This window comes from Centrocercus urophasianus, unplaced genomic scaffold, assembly GCF_019232065.1.
Source record: "Centrocercus urophasianus isolate 14NV4802_14NV808 unplaced genomic scaffold, USGS_Curo_1.0 seq_51, whole genome shotgun sequence".
In the NCBI taxonomy this organism is placed as follows: Eukaryota; Metazoa; Chordata; class Aves; order Galliformes; family Phasianidae; genus Centrocercus; species Centrocercus urophasianus.
Genome location: NW_024885100.1, coordinates 1,284,420 through 1,307,327, shown reverse-complemented (window position 1 = coordinate 1,307,327; position 22,908 = coordinate 1,284,420). Strand labels below are relative to the sequence as shown.

General features: G+C 36.7%; 1 protein-coding gene across 3 annotated transcripts in view; it reads left to right on the top strand.

Annotated features, from left to right (window-relative positions):
• VPS35L (VPS35 endosomal protein sorting factor like) overlaps positions 1-22,908 on the top strand; it is a 54,335-nt gene that overhangs the window by 6,397 nt on the left and 25,030 nt on the right. For all 3 annotated transcript variants that reach the window (XM_042835341.1, XM_042835340.1, XM_042835342.1), the window contains exons 7-23: positions 1,185-1,313; positions 4,960-5,044; positions 5,995-6,054; positions 8,057-8,153; positions 8,534-8,581; positions 9,623-9,716; positions 10,403-10,480; positions 11,084-11,206; positions 13,369-13,415; positions 15,392-15,503; positions 15,736-15,852; positions 16,182-16,235; positions 16,641-16,721; positions 17,510-17,572; positions 18,663-18,748; positions 19,496-19,576; positions 21,183-21,246. In XM_042835341.1, the coding sequence (XP_042691275.1) occupies positions 1,185-1,313; positions 4,960-5,044; positions 5,995-6,054; positions 8,057-8,153; positions 8,534-8,581; positions 9,623-9,716; positions 10,403-10,480; positions 11,084-11,206; positions 13,369-13,415; positions 15,392-15,503; positions 15,736-15,852; positions 16,182-16,235; positions 16,641-16,721; positions 17,510-17,572; positions 18,663-18,748; positions 19,496-19,576; positions 21,183-21,246 (1,419 nt within the window). The remainder of the gene's footprint in view (positions 1-1,184; positions 1,314-4,959; positions 5,045-5,994; positions 6,055-8,056; positions 8,154-8,533; positions 8,582-9,622; positions 9,717-10,402; positions 10,481-11,083; positions 11,207-13,368; positions 13,416-15,391; positions 15,504-15,735; positions 15,853-16,181; positions 16,236-16,640; positions 16,722-17,509; positions 17,573-18,662; positions 18,749-19,495; positions 19,577-21,182; positions 21,247-22,908) is intronic.

The following is a 22,908-nucleotide window of genomic DNA, read 5'->3' as shown; positions in this document are numbered from 1 at the left end:
CTTCCAGTGCGTTCCTAGCTCATTTCTCATATGCAAGCTTTTTATAAGGTCTGTAAGTGTGATTCTGATCTCTGTCTTGCTGTTTGCTCTGCAGTTGTAGTTTGTTGAAAAAGTAAGATTGTAAAGTTTAAAAGAAGACTGTCAAGTACTTGAGATTGTTGTTGTTTGGTTTTGCTTTTTTTTCCTAATGGCTACAAGAAGAAAGGCTAAATGAACTGTATTTAGCCTTGAGAAAAGAAAACTGAGAGGGGACCTGATCCAGGTCTATAAATATCGAAGGTGTGGAGGGCAGAGTGGTGAGGCCAGACTCTTCAGCAGTGTGTGGAGACAGGACGAAGGGAAACGGCCGGAAACTGCAGCATAGGAAGTTCTGCACAAATGTGCACAACAACTTCTTTTTGGTGAGGGTGACGGAGCACTGGAACAGGCTGCCCAGGGAGGTGGGGGAGTCTCCTTCACTGGAGATGTTCAGGACCTGCCTGGATGCCTACCCGTGCGACCTGCTGTAGGGAACCTGCTTTGGCAGGGGGTTGGACTCTGTGATCTCTGGAGGTCCTTTCCAACCCCTATGATTCTGTGATTCTGATTCTGTGTAATAATTATTTTGCCTTCCAGTGCGTTCCTAGCTCATTTCTGATATGCAAGCTTTTTATAAGGTCTGTAAGTGTGATTCCAATCTCTGTTTTGCTGTTTGCTCTGTAGTTGTAGTTTGTTGAAAAAATAAGATTGCAAAGTTTAAAAGAAGACTGTCAAGTACTTGAGACTTAAGCTTTTGTCGTTGTTTGGTTTTGCTTTTTTTTTTCCTAATGGCTACAATACAGCTGTTTCTTGCTGTCAAGCAATTTTTTAGGAACTTGCTGGCAAAACGCGTTTTGTCTCCTATGCTGCTGCTACATAGGTCCTAATATGAATCTGTATAGTGTTAGGATAGCAATTATATATGATATATATAATAGTGTACCACTGAAATAGTCTGATTTCTGACTGTGCAGACAGTGTTTGAGTACCAGCATGTGTCTTGAAAACCAAAGTGGTTGTGATGCATCCCCATGTAAATGCCAGAGGTGTGGATGATGCAAAGTTAAGGGAGAATAAGGATTTTTTTTTTCCTCCCCTCAGTGATCTGACACTGCTTTTCCCCTTCTCTCTCTGCCTCACTAAGCAGACTTGTGTTTTCTTGTCAGGGGTCACAGAAAGAGCTGTTGAACTTGACTCAGCAGGATTATGTGAATCGAATTGAAGAACTCAACCAGTCTTTAAAGGATGCTTGGTCCTCTGATCAGAAAGTAAAAGCTCTGAAAATAGTCATTCAGGTAAGTTTCAAGTGGTTTTCTTCTGTGCCATTCTGGTGGGCTTGGTGATGTGATTTGTCCTATTTCTTTCAAGAGGAAAATAGAGTTTCTGTTAGTTTTCTATTTATTTTAGTCTGCACTGAAATTCATTTCTTTTGGAGTTTTATGACTTCTGACAACAGTTAAAAATCTGACTTGTTATGTAGTGAAATCTTTTCTGGGGTTTATTGAAATACTATGTGGAGGAAATTCTATAATCTTTAGATGCTGTTTGATGATCAGTCAGAAGTGGCATACCTACTTTTAGAGAAGCTTCCAGTACACATGCATTTTTATGTACACAAGTTCACACACGTTTTTATGGCCTGATGTAGAACAGCAGTATTGACTGGAGGTTTAAAAAAACAAAAGAAAGAAAAGTAGGATGACTCTAGGTTTTTATTTCAAAACTGCTTATGAAAGGAGTGTGCCTTTCTTTATATCTTCTGTCAAACAGTTTGAGTATTTACAGTTTGTCTCAAATAGTACTGAACCAACTGCTGCTATTTCTCTTTTTCAAAACTGTTAGTGCGTTATAGACTGGCCATTAACTAATTCATATTTTTCTAATTCTGTACAAGGTGGAAGTGACCACAGTCTGCTTATTGGAATTTTGGTTCCAGTGTTGCGGAAAATAGATTGTTCAGAGAGAGCTTTTAGAATGGCAGTTACTTTGTTCAGAGTGTCAAACCAAACAGGATTACTGTTAAGACAAGTAATCTGGTAAAGGGGTGGCTAAATTCAAACTTTCTTGTGCTACTCCTGAATAAATTAAAGCAGTCAGTTTCATAATATTCTGAAAGAGAACCTTGAGTTTTTGAATTATTGAATGGTATTTGATAGTGCTTCGTGCCATGCAGTGTAGCTGTACCTTAAAGTCTCGTAGCTGTTGAACTTTATCTTGCAATCCTGACGTTTTTCAAGATGACAGGTATTCCAGTGTTAAAATTAGAGCTGGAAAGATGGAGGTTTGCTTTTGAGTACTCTTCTGTCTCTACCTATAAGATGGTTCAAGTTGCCATAAGTTATGTTAACAGTTATCCCCAGAGGTAGGAAGAGAATAAAAATTTGTGTTTAGTTTGCTAGTATAAATGGAACATGAGTGGAATGTATGCTTCAGCAGCTTGGCATACCTGAAATCTGCCTTTTCTCAGGTTTTTTGGAATGAAAGCATAGGAAAAACTAACCCACATACTCTTTTACCTCTAATACTGTACTGGTTTAATACTTCTTCTTTTCTTCAATCATTTTACTGCAGTGAGACTCCAAAATGCTGATCTCATCATGTTTGTGTTGTGTCTTATCAGTCCTTCTCATACCAGGCGTGGATCAGATAGTTTAGGTCTTAAGGGCAAAATGTAACAACTAGGGAAAGATAAGGGATAGGATCATTAATACAATCGTGCTGGGTTGGAGTTACTTGAGTACTGTATTTGTATGTGTAAGGAGACATTCAGAAGTAGTAATTGCAGCTTGCCACCTACTTGCTTAATATTAGCTCTTACTGCTCTGTGGATGTAAATCTGAAGGGCATGAAGTGATGTGTTTGAGGATTTTGATTAGGGTACATGGGATGGGATTTCCATTTAAAAGAGTGGACAAAAAAAGGATATGAAAATGTATCTGGTAAAAGATAATAAGAGTGAATAACATGTAGTTAATACTTTCCTCTAAGGCATGGAGTTTTTCTTTTTTCTTCTCTTCTTCCCTCCCCTGTACAGTAATGGCTTTTTGAAGCATCAGTGTTTTTCTCCATCCAAACTTACTAAGGGAATAGCTTGATTTAGGACCCTTGCAAACTACAGGAAATTCAATTGTTAAAATGTTATTTCTTTTTAACTTGTCTGCTATCTTTCGGTTTGTTTCGCTTAAGGTGATGAGCTGTTAAAGGGGCTCAGAGGGGAATGGGACAATTAAATGTTCTCTTGTTTGATGTGGCTTTAAAAAAAAAAAGCCACAGGCAGAGTGCATCAGAGGAGATAATGACATCTTTTTAAAAGCTGCAAAAGTGATGTAATGCTAATAGTCATCTGGTGGGTTTATGTTAAGATTTTTTTGTGTGTGTTGGGTACTCTTGTGAAAACAGCAGTAACTTTAGCTTAAATTGTGGTAAAGACAATAAAGGAAATGAAACACAGATAAGGGGAGATCAGAAAATGATGCATGACTTAAAGTGGCTCATTCTAATGTAATAATATGAAATCGGCAAATTATTCTGGAAAAGAAGTTATAGCTTTGTGAAGTGTGTGAATGTTTTTAATGGAAAGCAGCATGGAATCTTTGGAGGAGGGGAAAAAAAGACCAAGGCATATATTAATAATTTGTGCGTTAATATTTTTAGTGTTCTTTTACAAATGGCATCACTAATGTTTTTCAGATAAGGTGGTTTCTAAGACGGGGTTCAGTCCTTCATTTCAGAAAAGTAATGTCAAAACTGAGTATGGTTATCTTGGTGTTGTCTGTATATTTGCACTTTGTGTTTGAATTTTGTACAGCAGATGCACCTAATTAATGGAGAGACTGGTAAGAATGAGATGGGCATTGGGTTAATTAATGTGAACATCAAGATGAAACATAAAGGAGTCTAAAAATAACCGAGTAATTCTATGCTTAGAAAACAAGACAGGGTAGAAATCTAACCGTGTTGCTGATTCTTCCTAGTAAAGAGCATAACTTTAAGTCTTGTATCCTCTTAATGAATTAAGAAGCTTCCTTGACATCAGGCTGTGATTATACACATATATATATATTTGTATATATAGCCTATAACTATTAGTATAACCCTTTCTGCTTTGGGTGTGAGGTGTGAATGCACACTCACATGTCTTTCTGGTGCAGACTTGTTCTTTCATGATAATAAAGCAGAGACACAAAGCACACCCCTCATCAAAGCTTGTTCAAATGTTATGATCGTGGGGTGTCAGATTGCTATGTGAATTTCTGGAATATAATGAGAACCTGCATTTTTTTTTTACTTATTCCATTGAGACTGTTGAAGGGATGGAGGTGACAGAGACTCCTGTGCTGCTCAGTCTTACAGAGAGCAGAGGCCACATCTGGCTGATGCTGGGAAGGTGGGATTCTGCCCCACAGTCATGTGGCTCTTCAGGTGGAACCTGATCCATTCTGAATAAACCTCTGCCGAAGTTTTTGACTGATATGAACCAGTTGGTCTGTTTCCAAAAGGTTTGAGCTGGTCATGTGAACTGCGAAGATTTGTTTAAAAGCTCATTAGCTAAATTTTTAACATTTTTGCTTAGTTTATTATCAGATTTTTTTGTTTCATATGTGGGGCTTAAGCTGAGGGTGAGAAATCAGAAAATGCCCTTTTTAAGGAAGGAGTCTTTTTATGCAGCTTCTGGAATAGAACTGTTTGAATAAATGCACAAGTCTGCAGAGTCAGCTGAAATTCTGCATTATGGATTACCTTGTGTAAAGAAAAAACAGCTCTGTGACTAATTCTGTTGGAAATGAAGAATAATCTGAAAAATAGGGTACCATGGATGGTTATTTTAAAGTTTCTTCTTTTTGGTGGGAAATTGTTACTTCCATCTGTAGGTATTGATCCAATCTGATGGAACAAAAGCATGAATTTTAATTGTTGTCTATTTTTCTTTTCCCTTTCTAGTGTTCAAAGCTTCTTTCAGACACCACAGTAATCCAGTTTTATCCAAGTAAATTTGTCTTAATAACGGATATACTTGATACTTTCGGTAAGTATAGTTGTTTTGTGTTGGGTGGTGGGGTTTTTTTTGTTTTTATTTTTTGTACAAAAGTAAATTATCCTAAAACACTGAAATGGTTCTCTTTTAACAGTAAATATTTTTCCAATGTGCACATTTGGAAACTACTGATACAAATGTATTTTGTAGTTGTTCAAAAACTCACATTAGTGAAGACTTGAAAATAAAAATATTTTATTTTGGAGCAGTTCTGTGTTTTATGTGATAGTGAATGTCCACAACAAAACCTTGGGGAAAATCCATGATCTCTGAATTTCAGCATTTAAAATGCTGTAATTATTACTAAAATACCTCATTTCTGACTTGAGCTTCATAGAATCATAGAATCATAGAATCTTGAGTCTAAATATTTCATTCTTTGTACTTGAAGTCTGATAATTTTTCTTTAGCTGAGCAGGGACTATGAAGTGATCTAAATGTTACTGAATTATTTTAGTTTTATTATTTTTAAATTATCCTTCATGTGAAACTGTCATCCACTTAATGTTTTTCTATTGTTTTTCTGCTGTTACGGAAGGCTTGTGGTGGTGTTTGAAGTTCAAGGGCATTGATATTTGCCAGGATGTGCTATGACACAGAGCAATTGTTCTGTCAGATCTTGCTTCCTCTTTGCTCTTTCCTGCTTTCAGTGAAGTTGCTGAAGATAAAATAATATCCAGGCCCAGCAAAGGCAGGACTCTAGCTGTCCTTTTCTGACCTGGATGCATCTTCTGCATGTTATGGAGACAGATAAATGTTTTACAGCGTGCAAAGTGCTAAATGCTGGCTACTGATGCTTCAGTCTCACTAGAGGGCAGCACGACGTTAGCATGCTGTAAGGTTTCTTCTGGGTGATTTCAGTGTATGTTAATCAACACTTTGTGTGTTACAGTTTGTTAAAAATGTTTACTGGGGTTTTTTTGTTTGCTTGTTTTAACCAGGTAAACTAGTGTATGAAAGAATTCTGTCAATGTGTGTGGACAATCGTGTCTCTTCATCAGGTAGCTTTGCTTTTTTTCTTCCTAATGTCCTGTGAAATAAATCATATCGAAACCGATTTGAGAAGAGTTAACCTGGACCCCTGCCTTTATCTCTTGCAAAAACAGTTTTGCTTTGGATCTAGTTAATTTTAGTTTTAAATAAAGCGTCCATTGCTTGTAGCATCCACCATTCATAGTGTTTTTGCAAGTTTACCTTTAGCTGTGAAGAACATATCTGAAGTGTAATAAAATGTGCTTGTGGTTTTGGTCTTGCTAAACGTAAACTGGGTCTTCCTGGGATTTGAGTTCACAAAGAATCATTTCTAAGCACAGAGAGAGTTAAATATGAATTGCCGAATTACATGAGGGAAGATTTTTTTTTTTTCTTTTCTGTTAGCATGTGCTGTCATCTTAAACTACTGCTTTTTAATAGTTTAATTTGTATGACTTTAACAGACAAAGCTGAGAGGCTCAGTTTTCAGTAAATAGATGTTTTTGTTAATAGTTCTGCTCTCATTAAGGAGGAATTTTGGAAGAAGGAGCAGGCTGGAGTTTGCTTTACTAAACTAGTGTGGTCTTTTGAGTTGGGCCCTTCTCATTTTTTTTTTTTTTTTTTTTTTTCAGTTGAAGTTTCAACATGGGTGTAAAAGTGTATATTTAGCAGTTATGATACAGTGCATTTAGTATGTGTACATGAGATACAAAACATTTTTCTTATGTAGTGGATACTGCAGTGGTAACATTGAGTTGCAGGCATAAGTTTTGAGGCAGCAGCCTGAAAACAGCTTATACTTAATAAACTTGCATAAAGTACTTAAAATACATTTGCTTGTTGCAGAAGTGAGAAACTGTTCTTATAAACATTAACGAAAGCAGATAGTTCCTGTATCACAGCCCAATTCCTGAGCACAATAACCTCCTTTTGGAGGGGTGATCTCATGCTGCAGTGATGATAGGAGAACCGCAGGTGGGAGCTCCTAGAGCACCTCTAAAAGCATGGGGAGAAGGAAGATCTTCCTTCTTGCCATGCATGCCTTTCTGAACCCCAGAAGCTTTCAGGCCCAGCCTCTCTAGCCTCCGAGACAGATCGAGAACTGCTTTGGTCTAAGCTCAGGAAGAACTGCTTGCTATACGAAACCTGCGTCTATCTTGTGGCTTCTCTAGCCTAGGAAATGGGATACTTCCACGTGGAACAGGGCCTTCTCTCTTTCTGAGGGCATGGATAAGACAGCACTGGTGTTCTAAAAATGTTACACAAGGAGTTCATGAGCAGATATTTGCTGCAGTCGCTGCTTGTTTAGCCTTATTCTGTGAGGGCTTATCCTTCCTGACCGTCTGGGATCTGTGGGATCCCAGAAGCCTGTTTTGTCTTCTGATTCAAGTAACTTAGAGAAGGAAGAGGCATGCAATTGTGTGCCCAGCTGACCAGTGCACTATCCCCATAACCCATCTGTTCCACTCTAGGGTGACAGCTTTTTCCTGCTGGCAGCTGGTATATACAAAGCCCCAAAGCTCATGAAAAGACTGCACTGCAGCATTGGGTGTTTAGTGTGCAAGAACATGTGTTGTGTGTCTAGTATTTCCTGCTCCTCCTTCCAAGATCATTCTTAAAGTCTAATTTTTTTAAAATAATCTTTAAGAGTGAAGAATTTGAGTGCTAGAACATAATTTACCAGCTATGTATATATGCATGCTGTAGATAAAAGCAGAGTAAGAAGTAATGGTTATGGGGAAGCAGGGGTTAGATTTTCCCAGACACTAGAGCTAAGATTAGTTTTGAGAGCTTGACTTCAGCTTGGACTGAAATGTTACATAACACAAGTTGGAAGCTCTAGTTGCCTTTTCTAGCTGCACATCTACTCAGTTCTTACTACTGTAAGAAATAGTGGAGAATCAAACATAACAGTTTATTATGTTGTGCCTAATTTCTTGTTGAAAAAATACAATTTTAAATCTAGAATGAAAAGCAACTTGCTTCCAGGAAGAATGTTAATATTTCTGACTTGTTGTTTCTTTTTCCCAGATAATTTTTCTCCAGAGACTGTTAACGATACTGCTAAAGAGACTTGCTTAAACTGGTTTTTCAAGATTGCTTCAATCAGGGAACTCATTCCTAGATTGTATCCTTGTCAAAAGAGGCTGTCAGAACACATCCGCATGTTTTTCAGCAGACTTTTCCAAACATGAACATATTTACTGCAATAAAACCCGCAGTAATCTGTGTTTCTACTGACTTTGTTTTGTTTGTTTTGAGCTGCATGTCTTAAATTTTCAGCCATACCTGATACTCAACTGAAAGCTGAATTGGCTGTGAATAGCATGGCAGTAATAGAGCAGAGTTCGGGAATAAAAGAAAATCTTACAGACAAATTGTAAAGAACAATAAAGCATAGTGAAGTTAATTGCAAAACATCTTGAAGTGTGTTTGGTATATAATGTTGAAGTTTATTTTTAAATGGCTTATACATTAGTTTTGTTCCTTAACTTGGCTTCTTTTCAGTTACGTGGAAGCAGCAATACTGAAGTGCAATAAATTCCTATCTAAAACGTAAGAGTGAAGTAAGAGTAAATGCTAAGTGTGGGAAGGATGGGGATGGTTGGGCTTATAAACTACTTTATGGGGCTAAGTGTGCTCATTCCATCTTTAGTAGTGGATAGGGTGTTAATAAGTCTTTGAAGAAGCAGTGCTGAGTTTTTGATGTTTGTGGTGAGAATGCCATGGAATAAATGCAGGGTGGACTGTGGTACAAATTGGAACGCAGCAATGCTTGTGAGTTTGAAATATATCTATAATTGTGACATTCAGGAGTTTACAAATAAAAAAAAACCCCACCACAAAGCAGTGACTTCACATGGTGGAGAGGGAAGAAAGATTGTCAGTACTAGGAAAGAGGCAAAAAGGAGAAAAACTAAAAGGAAAATATTGATGTCAGCTTAATAGAAACAGAGTTGGAAGAACAAATTAGGAGCAACAAGAGTCTTGGTTAAAGTTTCAGATGTTGCCAGACAGTGTGAGTTGCTGAGCTGAAAATGTTCTTTCACATGTCATTGTCCTTTTCAGTTGAATTTTGAAATGAGTGATTAGCCAAATTGCTACTACAGAGACAGCTTCATTACCAATGTAAGGCACTTCTTGTGCTGGAATCGATGGGCCTCATCTCCTGGCACTGATACAGCTCTGTCAAAAAGAACCTGTGGGAAAATGAGACATTCAAGGAGTTTTGGCAGTACTTGAGTTGCTTTTTTTTCACATTGAGTTACAGTACTGCTAGAGCTCTGCTGTTTCTCCGAAGCAGAGAAGTTTTCTGCTTACACTTGTCTTTCTACAATCCAAGTATACAAACCTGGGTGTTTGAACTGCTCCTAATGGCAAATGCTGCAGTTCAAATAGAGAGTATATGTTATTAATGTTAAATTTGCTTCTGAAATAACATGTTAATAGGAACTCCTACCAACGGTGAATGTGTAAATCATGCTTGTTTGTCAGTCTACAAGGCTGTTTCTTGGGTTATCAGCAGGTGGTATAATTCTTTAACTTTAAAGATTTTTTAACTTTAAGTCTCATTTTCATTCCTGAAAAATCTAACAGGGGGATTTCGGAATGTCTCCCACGATTAACGTCTGTGATTAGAGGAATTGGAGATCCACTGGTTGCAGTCTATGCCAGAGCATACCTTTGCAGGGTAGGCTACCAGATAGCTCTTCTGTGTCGGAAACTTAATACAGCTAGCTCTGCCACTAATGAGGTGGGGGAGGAATTAACTGCCGTTTTCATCTGATATGGTCAGCAGCTTGTCTTTTCCTTCAAACAAATTAAAAAAAAAAAAAAAAAACTCTTACGCTGTTTCCTTTTTTTTTTTTTTTTTTTTTCCCCGTTTTATTTGTATTGAAAATTGGTGTAAATAGCTTAGTTCCCTTTGCAGGTTCCAGCCTCACTATAGGACTTGTATAACTGTAACTTTCTATTACTCATCAGTATTATTCCTGTGTCTATTAACATTTTCATCTGGGATGCTTCCTTCATTCCATCCTCAGAAATTTTTGTGCATGTTTTTAAGCAATTTCTAAACTTTTGGCTGGCTTTTAAAAATGATTTTTGCTGTAGCCTTTCTGTCTACAACAAATACAGGCTGCTGTACTGGGTAGACACTGATTTCCTTACCACTTGTAGTCCTGTGGATCTGATGTATGCGAACCATGTTTGAACTCAGTGTAACTGCCTTGAGTAATTGTCAGTGAACACAATTATATTAGCAAGTTTTGATGGGTGCAGCTAAGTGTATTCCTTTGGAAAATACATTTTTTGTTTTACAGTTGAAGGAGGAGCATAGGTGATAGATATAAATGAAGTCCTTCTCTTTTACTACAGGTTGGGATGGAAGTGGCACCACAGCTCAAAGAAAGCCTCAACAAAAATTTCTTTGACTTTCTTCTAACATTTAAACAAGTGAGTAAATAGTATTTTTTTTATTTGCCAAATCACTTAAGTATGTTGTAGTTTGCTTAAGAACTATATAAATACTTTTTGAGAACATTTCAAGTTCTTAAATCTAGATTTAGGATTGTTCCTGTTTCCAGATGTAGTATAGGAAATGTTACATGCACACTAGTAAGTTTTAACTACTCTATTTAGTATATTTCTATGTTTTTTTGAATAATCTTGTTGGTTTTTTTTTTTTCCCAGTGTGCAAAGAATGTCTGTGAATTTTTATCACGGAATCATTAATGTTGGGAAAGACCTTTAAGATCATCAACAGTCAACCTAACCTACCAGTCCATCACTAAACCATGTGCCATAGTACTTTGCTCACATGTCACTCCCTTAAATACCTCAGAGGATGGGGACTTCCTAGGGCAGCCTGTTCCAATGCTTGCCCACCCTTGGTGAAGAAGTTCTTCTGTTATCCAGTCTAAATTCTTGTTAGGAGACTCTTCCTGGTATCCAATTGTATGCTCTTGTTTCTCAGTTCCTAGTTAACGAACAAAGTTTGTCACTGTTTCAGTTAAGTACTTTTTCACTGTGGTGCATGTTTGTGTTCTATTTCGACAGATTCATGGGGATACGGTTCAGAATCAACTGGTAGTACAATGTGTAGAAATTCCTTTGTATTTAACTCTCTACTCTCCTGCTATAGACTGGATTTTACAGTGTATTGCATACCATGCTCCTGAGGTAAGTGTGGTAATGCTCTGTACCAATGGAGATGTTGAAATGGGAAGTTAACTTGCTGAAGAACTGATAGGCCTACACTTATGTTTTTCCCCACTGTTTAACTGTGCAGTGCTGAGAGTAAAGCAATGCTTTGTAAACCTTAGGAGTGCTGAAAGCATCTCATGTAGTAACACCATGTATTTTCTTGTTTGAAATTCTTGGAGATGGTGCTCAATACAAAAGTATAAGTATTAAATATGAAACTGAAACTTTGGCAGCATAAATGCTTTCTCTTATAAATTGTAAAAATTTATGGCAAAGCACATTGGATTATAAATGATAAAGCTAAAATATCAACAGCAACTTCAGCTTGGCTGCTCAATGTTTTATTGTCTAATACAGTGATTAGGTCTGAGATCTTGCTTTTGGAATGTTAAAATATAATTTGTTAGAATTACAAAAAAACATTAAAAGCAGCTCCCCTTTTCTGTGTTTTGTGTTAAATGGCTGTATGTGTAACTGCTGATTAAGTTCTGCTGTCATCTAGTACAAATCATGCTAAGAGACATCATGTGGAAGGGTTTTCAAAATAGAAACCTAAAGCACATATGGACATTTGAAAGCACTGCTAACTAATCTTTTTAAAAAGAGGTACATTCAGGACAATGAAAGTCACAGAATTATTAAGTTGGAAAAGACCTGTAAGATTGTCTAGTCCAACTGTCAGCCCATCATTGCGATGCCCAGTAACTATGTCCCCAAGTGCAGCATCTGCATGCTTCTTGAATGTCTCCAGGGATGGTCACTCCACTGCTTCCCTGGGCAACTTTTTCCAATACTTGACCAAATCCTTCAGAGGAGAAATGTTTCCTAATATCCTGCTTGGCCTCAAGTTGCACCAGGGGTTGCCCATTACATCTTGTTCTATTGCAGTTATCTGGGAGAAGAGTCTGACCCCCATCTCAGTGCAGCTTCCTTTCGGGTAGTTGTCCACAGTGATAAGGTCTCCCCTGAGCCTTCTTCAAACTGAATGATCCTAGCTCCCTCAGCTGTTCCTCATAATACTTGTGCTCCAGACCCTTTGCCAGCTTTGTTGCCCTTGTTTGGATGAGCTTCAGTGCCTTGGTCGGAATCATAGAATTGTAGATGTTAGAAGGGATTTCTGGAGGTTATCTAGTCCAACCCCATGCTGGAGTGGGTTCCCTAGAGCAGGTTACTAAGGAAAATGTTCAGGTGGATTTTGAATGTCCTCAGAGAAACAAATTTCACAGCCTCTCAGGGCAGCCTATTCTAGTGCTGTCATTTTCCAAGTAAAGAAATTCTTTCTCATGCTCATATGGAACTTCCCATATTACAGTTTGTGCCCACTACCCCCCGGTACTGGCACTAGACACCACTGAAACGAGGCTAACCGCATCCGCTGGACTCCACTTGGTTTTTCTTTCACACGTGTAGGACTCTGCATTTACTCTTTGAACCTTAAGAGGTTCTCTCTGCCCAGCTCTCCAGCCTGCCCAGGTCAATGTGCTATAGTGAGCAGGCCCAAAACTGAATACAGTGCTTGACATGTGGCCTCAACAGGGCCAACTGCAGGGGAACAATCTCTTCCCTGTGCTGTTTCTAATGTTTTCTGTTGGTGACTTGTGTGTGCTGTTGGCTCATGTTCAGCCAGCTGCTGACCAGCACGCTCAGATCCTTTTCTGTCACACAGTTTTCCTGCCATGCTGCCCCAGGCATCACAAAGCATTGTTGTGAATGATATTTTGAAGTAATTGCTTTCTGAAGATATAAAAGTTATGCAACTGAGGGGAGAAAAATGAATATAATCCAAGGGCATTGAATATTTAAATCTATTACCGTTTTTTTTTAATAAAACTTAAAAAAAAGAAAAAAAAAAAAAAGAAAAAAAAAAGTCAATTTGTACATGAGCATACAAGCTAGTATAAAGAGCCTGAGTTTGACTTCCATAAAATAGCGTTTTTGATTATAATATTGCTGTACCCATTGTGTTTTTTACGTTGTACTACATTACTGTTTCCTTGTGCTGTAAATACAGGATAAGATGGGATTATTGGAATGCATTGGGGAGGTAATTAAAGCAGTTCTTAGTAGATTTTAGTACAGTAAAAAAAACCTGAATTTATTTACAGAATCTTACTAATTTTAGTGAGTAATTCTTACAGGTTCTGCTTACCGAGATGATGGAGAGGTGCAAAAAACTGGGAAACAAGTAAGTATCGTGCAGTCCAGAAGGCATGAGTCTGTAATGAGTACCCCAAGTGCCTGTAGTAAAATTCTCCGTCTCCATTTTGCAACCACTATTTGGATGCATTGTATGGCTTTCCTTACTCATGTAAATGACTGATTATAATTGTTAACATCTTTTTTCCAGAGACGAATTCTGCCAGGCTGTATATTAGTTGTAAAGCAAAAGTTTAATTGATTAATTTGGTTGCTGCATTGTGTCCCCTAAGGCAAAGTTTAAGAAGCATCAGCCCTGTCTGATCCCTGGTTGTGCTTCATTTTTCTCTGCTTTCCTTCCCTTCCTTACCTGTGCCCTCCTAGCTACAGTTAGCCTATACGTGTGTTTTCCAAGGAAAGTTGTAAAGCAGCCAGTGTCTTTGGAAGAATATTTAGGTGACTGCTTTTTTTTCAAAACTAAAATTAGTATCCCAAATGTCACCTTGATGTCTGTGTGCAGACTAATCATGTTAAGTGAATAATTCAGGAAGATGGTCTGAAAGTTTTGGATGTGTTTTCTTTCTGAGCTTTGTGAATGTGATTTAGCCTGCTCATGAGTTAATCTCAGCTCATTTTACTGCCGAGCTCTGTGAAAGTTTTCAATTACATTGGCTTTTGATGTGCCTTACACTATTTAATTCTGCGTGGTTGAGGAGCTAAAATATGTTAATCACTTAAAGAGGAGAAACTTCTGCATTAGCATACTGTGACTGACCTAAGGAGTAGGAGAAGAACATGATTTTTAAAAAATGATGTTAAGATTGTTTAATCTGTATTAATTGTTTTATGTGAGTGCTGTGGAACTTATTTTTAAAATGCTTTTTAGCATCCCATTGTAAAGATGGGTTAGGTACCTCATCTTTCTTTATTTATTTTGAAATTGAATTATCCAGTTTAGATTGTCTAAAAACTGGTAAATTTCTTTTTAAGTGGAGTCACATAGCTTTGTCTTCTCATGGGTGTCACAGAGTCACAAAGCAAGTCACACCAGTTCATAAATCTTCAAGTAATCTCAGTATATTTCATAATCATGTTGCGGCAGTCTAAGTGAAAAACGTCGGCCTGCTTCTCTGCATTGCAAAGCACGTATCTGGTGAACTGGAAGTACTTGTCTAATGAAAAAATGCAAATTCCAGTTAAATTGCAGTGGGACCACTAATGCTCAGTTAGGAACGGGATGCTGGGCTATTTTAAGCATGCTATCAAGGTTAATTGACTCGTATTCAGACTGCCCACTTTGGAGTGGTGAGGACACAGTATTGCTTCGATTGTGCAGCAGCTTTGGTGCTAACTTGTGGATGGGTTTGCCCAAAGGAATTGCCTTTTGAGTAATACTGTATTTTGTTTCTTATATTTGCATAATAATATCAGTAAGGTGGATTTTGAAGTAATGAGTTGACTCCCCCACAGCAGCTTTGGCTCAGTAGTAATACAAACTTGGATCAAAGCAGTTGATTGTAAGTGTCTAAACATGTCATTGGCAATTGTATTATAATGAGTGGATGTTCTGTTATTGTTTTACAATCCTAACAGTGCAGTTACTAGAAATCTGATTTTCTTATGCACGTATGTATCTTTTTAATTTAGTGAGAAAAAACTTGGATAGAGCTTTGTCCTTCCAAAGTATACTTTTGTTCTGTAATTAAAAAGAAGTGTGTTTCTAAATACTATTTACTTGATATTTTTTTCCTGGCAAGTTTTTGGTCAAAATGATGCTTTCAAAAAAAAAACAATGCAGAGCAAGTATTCTACAGGCTACTTTTTCTTTGTCTGGTAGCTTAAAATTAGTCCTTAAGAATAAAAGTTAATTTTCTAAGGCTTTTTTGCTCACCCCTTGCTTTTTCAAAATTTAGAAAAGATGCTGGATTGGTTTTAGTTGTCAATTTATATTAATATAACTTCTTTAATTAATAAGAACTTCTAGTTGCTGTTGAACTGTATTGATTTATCTTATGTTCATTGTAGTGCTCTGCTATTAAATTCAGTAATGTCAGCCTTCAGAGCAGAGTTTATTGCTGCAAGGTCTATGGACTTCATTGGCATGATTAAAGAGTGTGATGAATCTGGATTCCCAAAGGTAACATTTGGATGTAATATAACACTTCCTTTGTTGCTGTCTGGCTGAGTTACTTATGCTCTACTTGCATCTTTTCTTCTGCTTTCTATCCATACTCTGTTTATACTAGTTGCCTCCACGAGTTGCACATTACTGAAATAAAAGGAGATCTAAACAATCTTTCTACGTGTTCTAGAAGAGTGTTGGACAAACAGATCTTCTGCTTTTAATTTAAATTTCTCATTACTTTTAGCATCTTCTCTTTCGCTCCTTGGGGTTAAACCTGGCATTGGCTGATCCTCCTGAAAATGATCACCTTCAAATATTGAATGAAGCCTGGAAGGTTATAACGAAGCTGAAGAACCCACAGGTGAGTTATTGACAGTGCAGTTCCATGTTCATCCTTGGTTCAGGGCAAAATGGCAGCTGTTGTTCAGCAGGCTGTATGTTTTGCATGGCATGGTTTACTTTTCCTAGATGCCTACTGTTGCCAAAAGTACAATCCCTGATAGTATTTTAATATAATCCCTCTGACCTCTTCTTGCCTACATAAGTAGTGCAGTTTTGAAGTACGTCAGTATCTCCATATCTTTAGGTCTGCGTAAGTCACACCTCTGCAGTTATTATTTTGATTTTTTCATGCATGTTTCTCTTAACCTCCTGTAAATATTGGTAATCATTGGACATGTGTATTTCTAGGATTACATCAACTGTGCTGAAGTGTGGGTGGAGTATACATGCAGACACTTTACGGTATGTGCTAATTTATTTCCTTTGAAGGTCTTCTCGTTCAGTGCCTATATCAGCTGTTCAATATTAAAAATAGAAAAGCCATGCGAGTTTAATATTTAAAATTCTTTAGTGTATGAAAAATGTATTTCCTTTCATGAAAGATGAATAGTGACAAAAGATATGGCACAAAGGAGTCCTCTACCACCACCACCACCCCTAACCCTGTGTGATATTTCTTACTTTTTATTGCACTGATTTAAATGAGGATTTACTGGAATATAGGCTAAAGTTCTTTGCTTAGCTAGAGCTGTGTAGAAGGCTGATGCTTAGGCAAATGGAAATAAATTATCCAACTGGTTTTCAGTCATTTGATTTCTATTCTGGTTTCATTACTTTCTTATGTAACCTCTTTTTTTCACTATACAGAAGCGAGAAGTCAATACAGTTTTGGCAGATGTTATCAAACACATGACTCCTGATAGAGCATTTGAAGATGCTTACCCACAGGTAAAAACTTTTTTTTTTTTTTTTTTTTTAACAAATCTGCAAAATCTGCAGATTTTCTTTGATTGAACTGGTTCTTAAACATTGCTGATGTCTCCTACAACAAAACAATTTTTTAAAGGCTGGTTGTAATTTTGGAATCATTTTGGAACAACATAATGCTGTGGTTTGGTCCATCTTTCAGTCCAGAAAATAAAGCTAAAACAGAGATTAGTGTATTTGCTGTAAGTAGCAATAATGAACTCCCAAGTCAACAGTAGTATTCTAGTGAGGCATGGAACATTGTGTAAACAGAAGTGAAGGTAAGTAATAATAAATCTATGTCTAGTTAAAATTGCAAGAGCTTCAGTGGGTTTTAGCATCCAGTTCTTGAGACTGTATGTCAGGTGAGATGTAAATTAGTTGGAGTGGTTCTAGAAGGGTTTTGTGATTATGTCCAAGTAATAGTAGAAAAAGTGCATACAAGAGAAAATCTAACAATATGTACTTTTTATTTTAGTCTAGTGAGCAGGAGATCATAAATCAGAAAAGTCTGCCTTAGAAAGTAAAGAACAAACAAATAAAGCCTGGGTAGACTGGTTATCCTCTCTTCATGTGAGTTCTGAAGAGCATGTTGGAAAAACATCTGCTAGGAATAGCACAGCAGTATTTGATCCTGCTTAGCAGAAAATAAATTGCATGAATGAACATTGAAGAGGCTTCCAACCCAGTTTTCTCTGAGTGACCAGAGAATGCTCTCTGTTGTGGATACTCTTAATTTACATTACAATCATTTTCCTTTTTTTTTTAAGTTGCAGTCAATTATTCAGAAAGTTATTACCTACATCAATGATTTCTCTCTGCTTTTTTCAGTGGTAAGTAGTATCATGTTTCCTAATTTTTTTAGGAGAAACTGTGTTGCATGGTTTCCGTGAGACAGTTTAGCCAAGTTGCATGTTTAGATTGTTTGGAAATTCACATTGTGAGAAGACTTTTTATCAAGTAAGTAAGTGCAGAAACATCTTGGGAGTTGTCTACTGCTTACTACTTAAATAGTCATTATTCTAATTGCACTTTCCTGTACTTTTTCTTGCTTATGCACTTAAATTCTGTAAATTTTGTTGTTACAGTATAGAAGACAATCAGTGAAAAAGAAAATATCACTTATTTGTATCTCTGGGTGTAAGTGCTGATAGCTAGTTGTTCCTGTGTTATCCTTTAACATGTTCTGTCATAGAATTTAAGTTTGACATCAAATCACAAAGAAAATTAGAGAAGTCAGAGTCTGGGTAAGAGGTGGAAAAAGGAAAGGCAGCAGATGTCAAATTAGTGAAACCAGCTCTCCAGAGTAAAATTCAAGACTGAGTCTATGGCTTTGGAGTCAAGTCTTGTTCATAGATTGCTCAAGTACATCTGACAGGTTTACGCTCACTGTATTTTTGAGATGATGCAGAAACAAAATATCTCAGCATCTGAACAACCTTAAGCCCTTTGAAGAAAATTTGAATGTCCTAGACCTGGACATATCCTCGATGGAAAATAGGCATATGGCCTTTTTCAGTTGTTTTATACCCTAACAGTTGTTTCACAGGTGTCTGAATTTATTGTGATTTTAAGCTGTTTCAGTTGTATGATTGCTTTTTAATAATTTGCTACATTTGATTCAGATTGTTGTATGTTTTGTATTTTATTCTTTGTATTTTTTTTGTAATTATTTGTATTTTATATATAATCAGTAATGGTAATACATTTCAGCCATCTGTTTCCTTCTTTCATTAGTAGTCTTCCAAACTAAAATACTGCCCTCAAAATAAAAAAATAAAAAAATAAAAAAAGAGATGAAAATTATTTTGGGGAAGAAAAAAGCCAACAATCCTGATAATAAAACTTACCCAAAATATTTATTTTATAATTTGTGTTTGTAAAAATACCTTATTTTAATTATTCATGTATTTGTACTTTCAGGAGAAATTCTTGCCATTTCTGGATATGTTCCAGAAGGAGAGTGTGAGAGTGGAGGTTTGCAAGTGCATCATGGAATCTTTTATTAAGTAAGTGGAGAATATTCAGATCAAATGCACTCTGGAGAATCTGGGCAACGTTCTGTAGGATTATTAGGGAAGATGGATTGAGCCACTGTTTAGTCCACTTGTCTTGTGAAGATAAATCTAGGCTGTGGGGGGAGTTGGGGAATTGTCAGTTTTGTTAATCTATTGATTGACTGCTTAACTGTTCACAATGAAAGCTGAAATTGAAGTAATCACATTGATGCTACTTAATGTTGATCAACAGATGACTTGTTCCATGAGCATTGTTTCAACTGATGTTGCTTTAATTAGTTTATGAAAGGTTTTTTTGTTCCATCTGACATCATCGTATAGAACTGTTACTTTGGTGTAAAAGAGGAGAAGAGAGTTCCTTCTTACAAGCTCCATTATATATTAAAAAAAGGTATTTTTGCAGCTGAAAATGCATTTGTAAGATGAGGTTTCATGCTCAGTTATTATAGAAGTCAGGTGTTTCTTTTCAGTTAATAGATTCTTGGAAATGCCTTTTTCTTGATCACCTTTTTGCTTTAGATTACAGAATTGCAAGCAAATGCTAAGTGATGATAATCCACTGAGAGAAACTGGAACAAGTTTCTGTTTTTTCATAGAAGAGCATCTTAGCACATTCAAAATAGTGGGGTTTTTTGTTTGTTTGGGTTTTTTTTACTCATTAAATATACGTTGCTCTATTCACTGTTTTGCATCTTGACAATGCAGGATTTTCATTGCATTTTCTAAAACGCTTTATAGGCATCAGCAGGAATCTACAAAGGACCCTGTTATACTCAATGCTCTTCTGCATATCTGCAAGACGATGCATGACTCTGTGAAGTAAGATTAACTTTACTCCTACTAATAACTGCTTACACAAACTTTGGCTTCTTGGTGTACAATCTTGCTCATCTGAGAGTGTTTTATGATGGATTAAGGCATGAATCCAGTTAGTGGTGAGGGAAGAGCTGTACAATGAAGTGATAGCACATGCTATTCTTTAATTAGTGCTTTATGCACCTGTAGAGAGAGAGAAACAGAATTTTGAAAGGAAAGCAGCAGCAATTTTGTAGGTTTGTCTAAGGAAGGCACTTAAAATACAATTAAAGATCCTCTTGCCAATTAAACTAATGTCAGCTTTGAGTTATAGTGAATAATAAACTATTTATGAGCTTTCAATGAATACGTGGACATTAAAACACAGATTGCCATCCTCAATTTATCCTTTTATTTTGGCCACTTTCAGTCATAACCAAAGGTTGTGAAATCTTCAAAAGGACTCCTGGAAGATCCCTAGGAATATCAGCAAAGCATCATATTTCTAATTATTTTGAAATAACTCTGACTTTTTTTTCCCCACATCCTGGTTCAGGAAAGTCCCAAGCCACTTGTAGGGGCTCACTGGCATAGTAACAGTTGTTGGAGGATGACAGCCTCCAGAACGGTAGCAGTTTGATTTGGTATTGAACTGGAAACCTATAATTGACCTGGCGATCCCATTACAACTGTTGTGATCCTCTCAGAGTTGTCTCTTTTGATTGGCAAAGCCCTAATAAAGAAAATCGCATCATGATTATCTTCTGCTTTTACAGAATTTGTATAATAAAACTACTGTCCTCTTCCCATCTGGTGTCTGAGCTATTGGTAAATGGTAATTAATAACTAAAGGTCAAAGTTGGAGCTGAGTACATAATACAGGGATTAAATTGTAGTTAATTGTTATTTAACTGTTTATCTGTTTTCAGTAAAACAGATTTGACTTGGTGGATTTTCACATGATGTGAATTTATTTCAAATCTTATTTGAAATAGAATTGATATCAATGACAATCTTGAAAACAAAATTTTTACATATCAGTCTAGTTCTTACAGTGCTGCCTTTCTGTTTTAGTAACAAGATGTTAATGACAATTTTTAAATAGTGTAATAGGATTTTTCAAAAAAAAAAAGACAAGGTAGTGTTGTCTCTTAAATAAATACATTATAAATAAATACATTATTATACACTATTCCGTGTGTATTTGAAAAGTTTTCCCCCATAAATAGGATGATTTTTCTTCCTAAAAATAACTTTACTTAATACTTTTCTATAATCAATTCCCTTTTAAGTTCTCAGGTTGTAACACAAGACTTAAGCCATTTTCTTACTTGCTCCAGTTAAGAACATTGAACTTTGTCTTCATACTAAATCTAAGGTTCTGTAAAATGTAAAGAGACTCTTAGCAATTTTTATATTTCTACAAAATTTGGAATTTCGTGCATCATTGTCTTCATGACATTCATATTATTTCCTTTGTTTTATAACTGAAATTATTAGGTTAGTGGTCTTAGCATGCAATAAATATTTTATATAGGCATAAAGTTAGCATGTAACATTTGAACTCCTACAGATAAAAAAAGTTGTTAAGCAATATTCAAGAATTTGCAATGTAAATCTTCTGTTACAGTGCTCTGACGCTTGAGGATGAGAAAAGGTTGTTAGCAGCTTTGATAAATGGATTCATAAAAATGGTGAGTGGCAGTTGTGTGCAACTGTTGGGGTGTACCTGATAGCTGGGATTTTCATGAGAAACAGGTGCCTATGCACCAGAATTAGAGATGGTACATGACTTATTTAAGGCTGCTGAAAACCTGAACCAGTGTATTTTATTGAGTATGCAAGTGTTGAAAGAAATAATGCAGTGTTGAAGCTGGCATGGTGTGGTATGGTTAAACTGTACATGTGTATTTAATCATATTTTTCTGCTTGTGTAAAACATATTGAGTATTTACAAGTTTAATAGTAATTAACCTTTTATACTGCAGCTTTAGAGAGATGATCACAGAAATCACTTCTATGCAAATGAAATTCCCCTTCCCATAATAAAATGATCCCATTTTATTGATTCCCCCAAATGGGATCATTTTATTATTAGGAATAAGATAACTTCTATCATTAGTAGCCCCACAAAAATTCCAGTTGTTGTCATTAAATTAATTTTTAGTCCCTCTCTCCCTTTTAGCAAATAGATTTAAGTTGGATCTTGTCCCCTGTATTTGTGACGTGGGTTTTTTCATTTGTTTGTTTGTTTACAGAGGTGTTTTAAGTTCTTCTCTTGGTATTCTCTACACAGGTGCCTGCAGTGCTTGGCTTTTCTTTCACGTAGTCATGACTGGCAGGCTTTGTCTCTGCTTGTCCTCGTTCTTCCTTTTAATTCTACAAATGTATCTCCGGGTTGTTATTTACTCTCTTCAGCTTTAATTTTAAGGTTCTGTAATGTGGTGGTTAAAGTATTTGTATTAAGGTTTTCATGCAGAGTAATATACAAGAGCTGCTTCAAAAGTATTGGCTCCTATTTCATTGTGTTGGCCCACAATGTCAGAGGTGAATGTTGGTGGGATGGCAGCAGAGGTTGAACGTTCCTGCCTACACCCCATTACATTTGATTGCTGTGTGACAGACAGCAGCAGAGGGACAGCCTGACAGAGCTGCGTCTGATGTGAGAGTGCGTATGGAGCAAAGATGTGTCACTGAATTCCTCCATGCAGTAAAATTGGCACCCACTGACATTCGTGGACACTTGTGAACGTTGATGGAGAGCAAGCAGTGGGTGTTGGAGCAATGAGGAGTGCGTTTCAGCAGTGGTGACAGCAGTTCACCTCCGCTGGTGCAGGTTTGTACGAGTGTGACATGCAGCTCTTGTTCACTGCTAGTGAAAATGCAGAGCTAGTGGTGGTGACTGTCTTGGAAAAACAGTGTTTTGTAGCTGATAATTTGCTCTGTCAAATGGTGTTAGTGTGTTCTTTGCATTTCCTGTAGTTTGCATTGGAATAAATAGGAAGCAATACTTTTGCAGCAACCTACATATAATTTCCCTTAGGAAGATTTCACACACTGAAGAATACTTGATGTGTTTTTATAGATTTGGTTGGGAGAGGTAAAAATAAAAAAAAAAAAAAAAGTCCCAGAGTAGCAAATTACTAGTTCCAGTTTTTAAACTGAACATTAAGGTATTCAGTTTTCTTAAGGGTAGGGCAGAGTGAACAGTTGCATAAACACAAGCAAGGCAGTTGGGTCTGCAGCATTAGAGGCAATCTTTTGTTTTCTTGTATGTTTCCTTTGATCTTTCATTGTGTGAATTAAATGTAATTTTCCTTCAATTCTCTAAAAACTTATTTTATGTGTGACTTGAG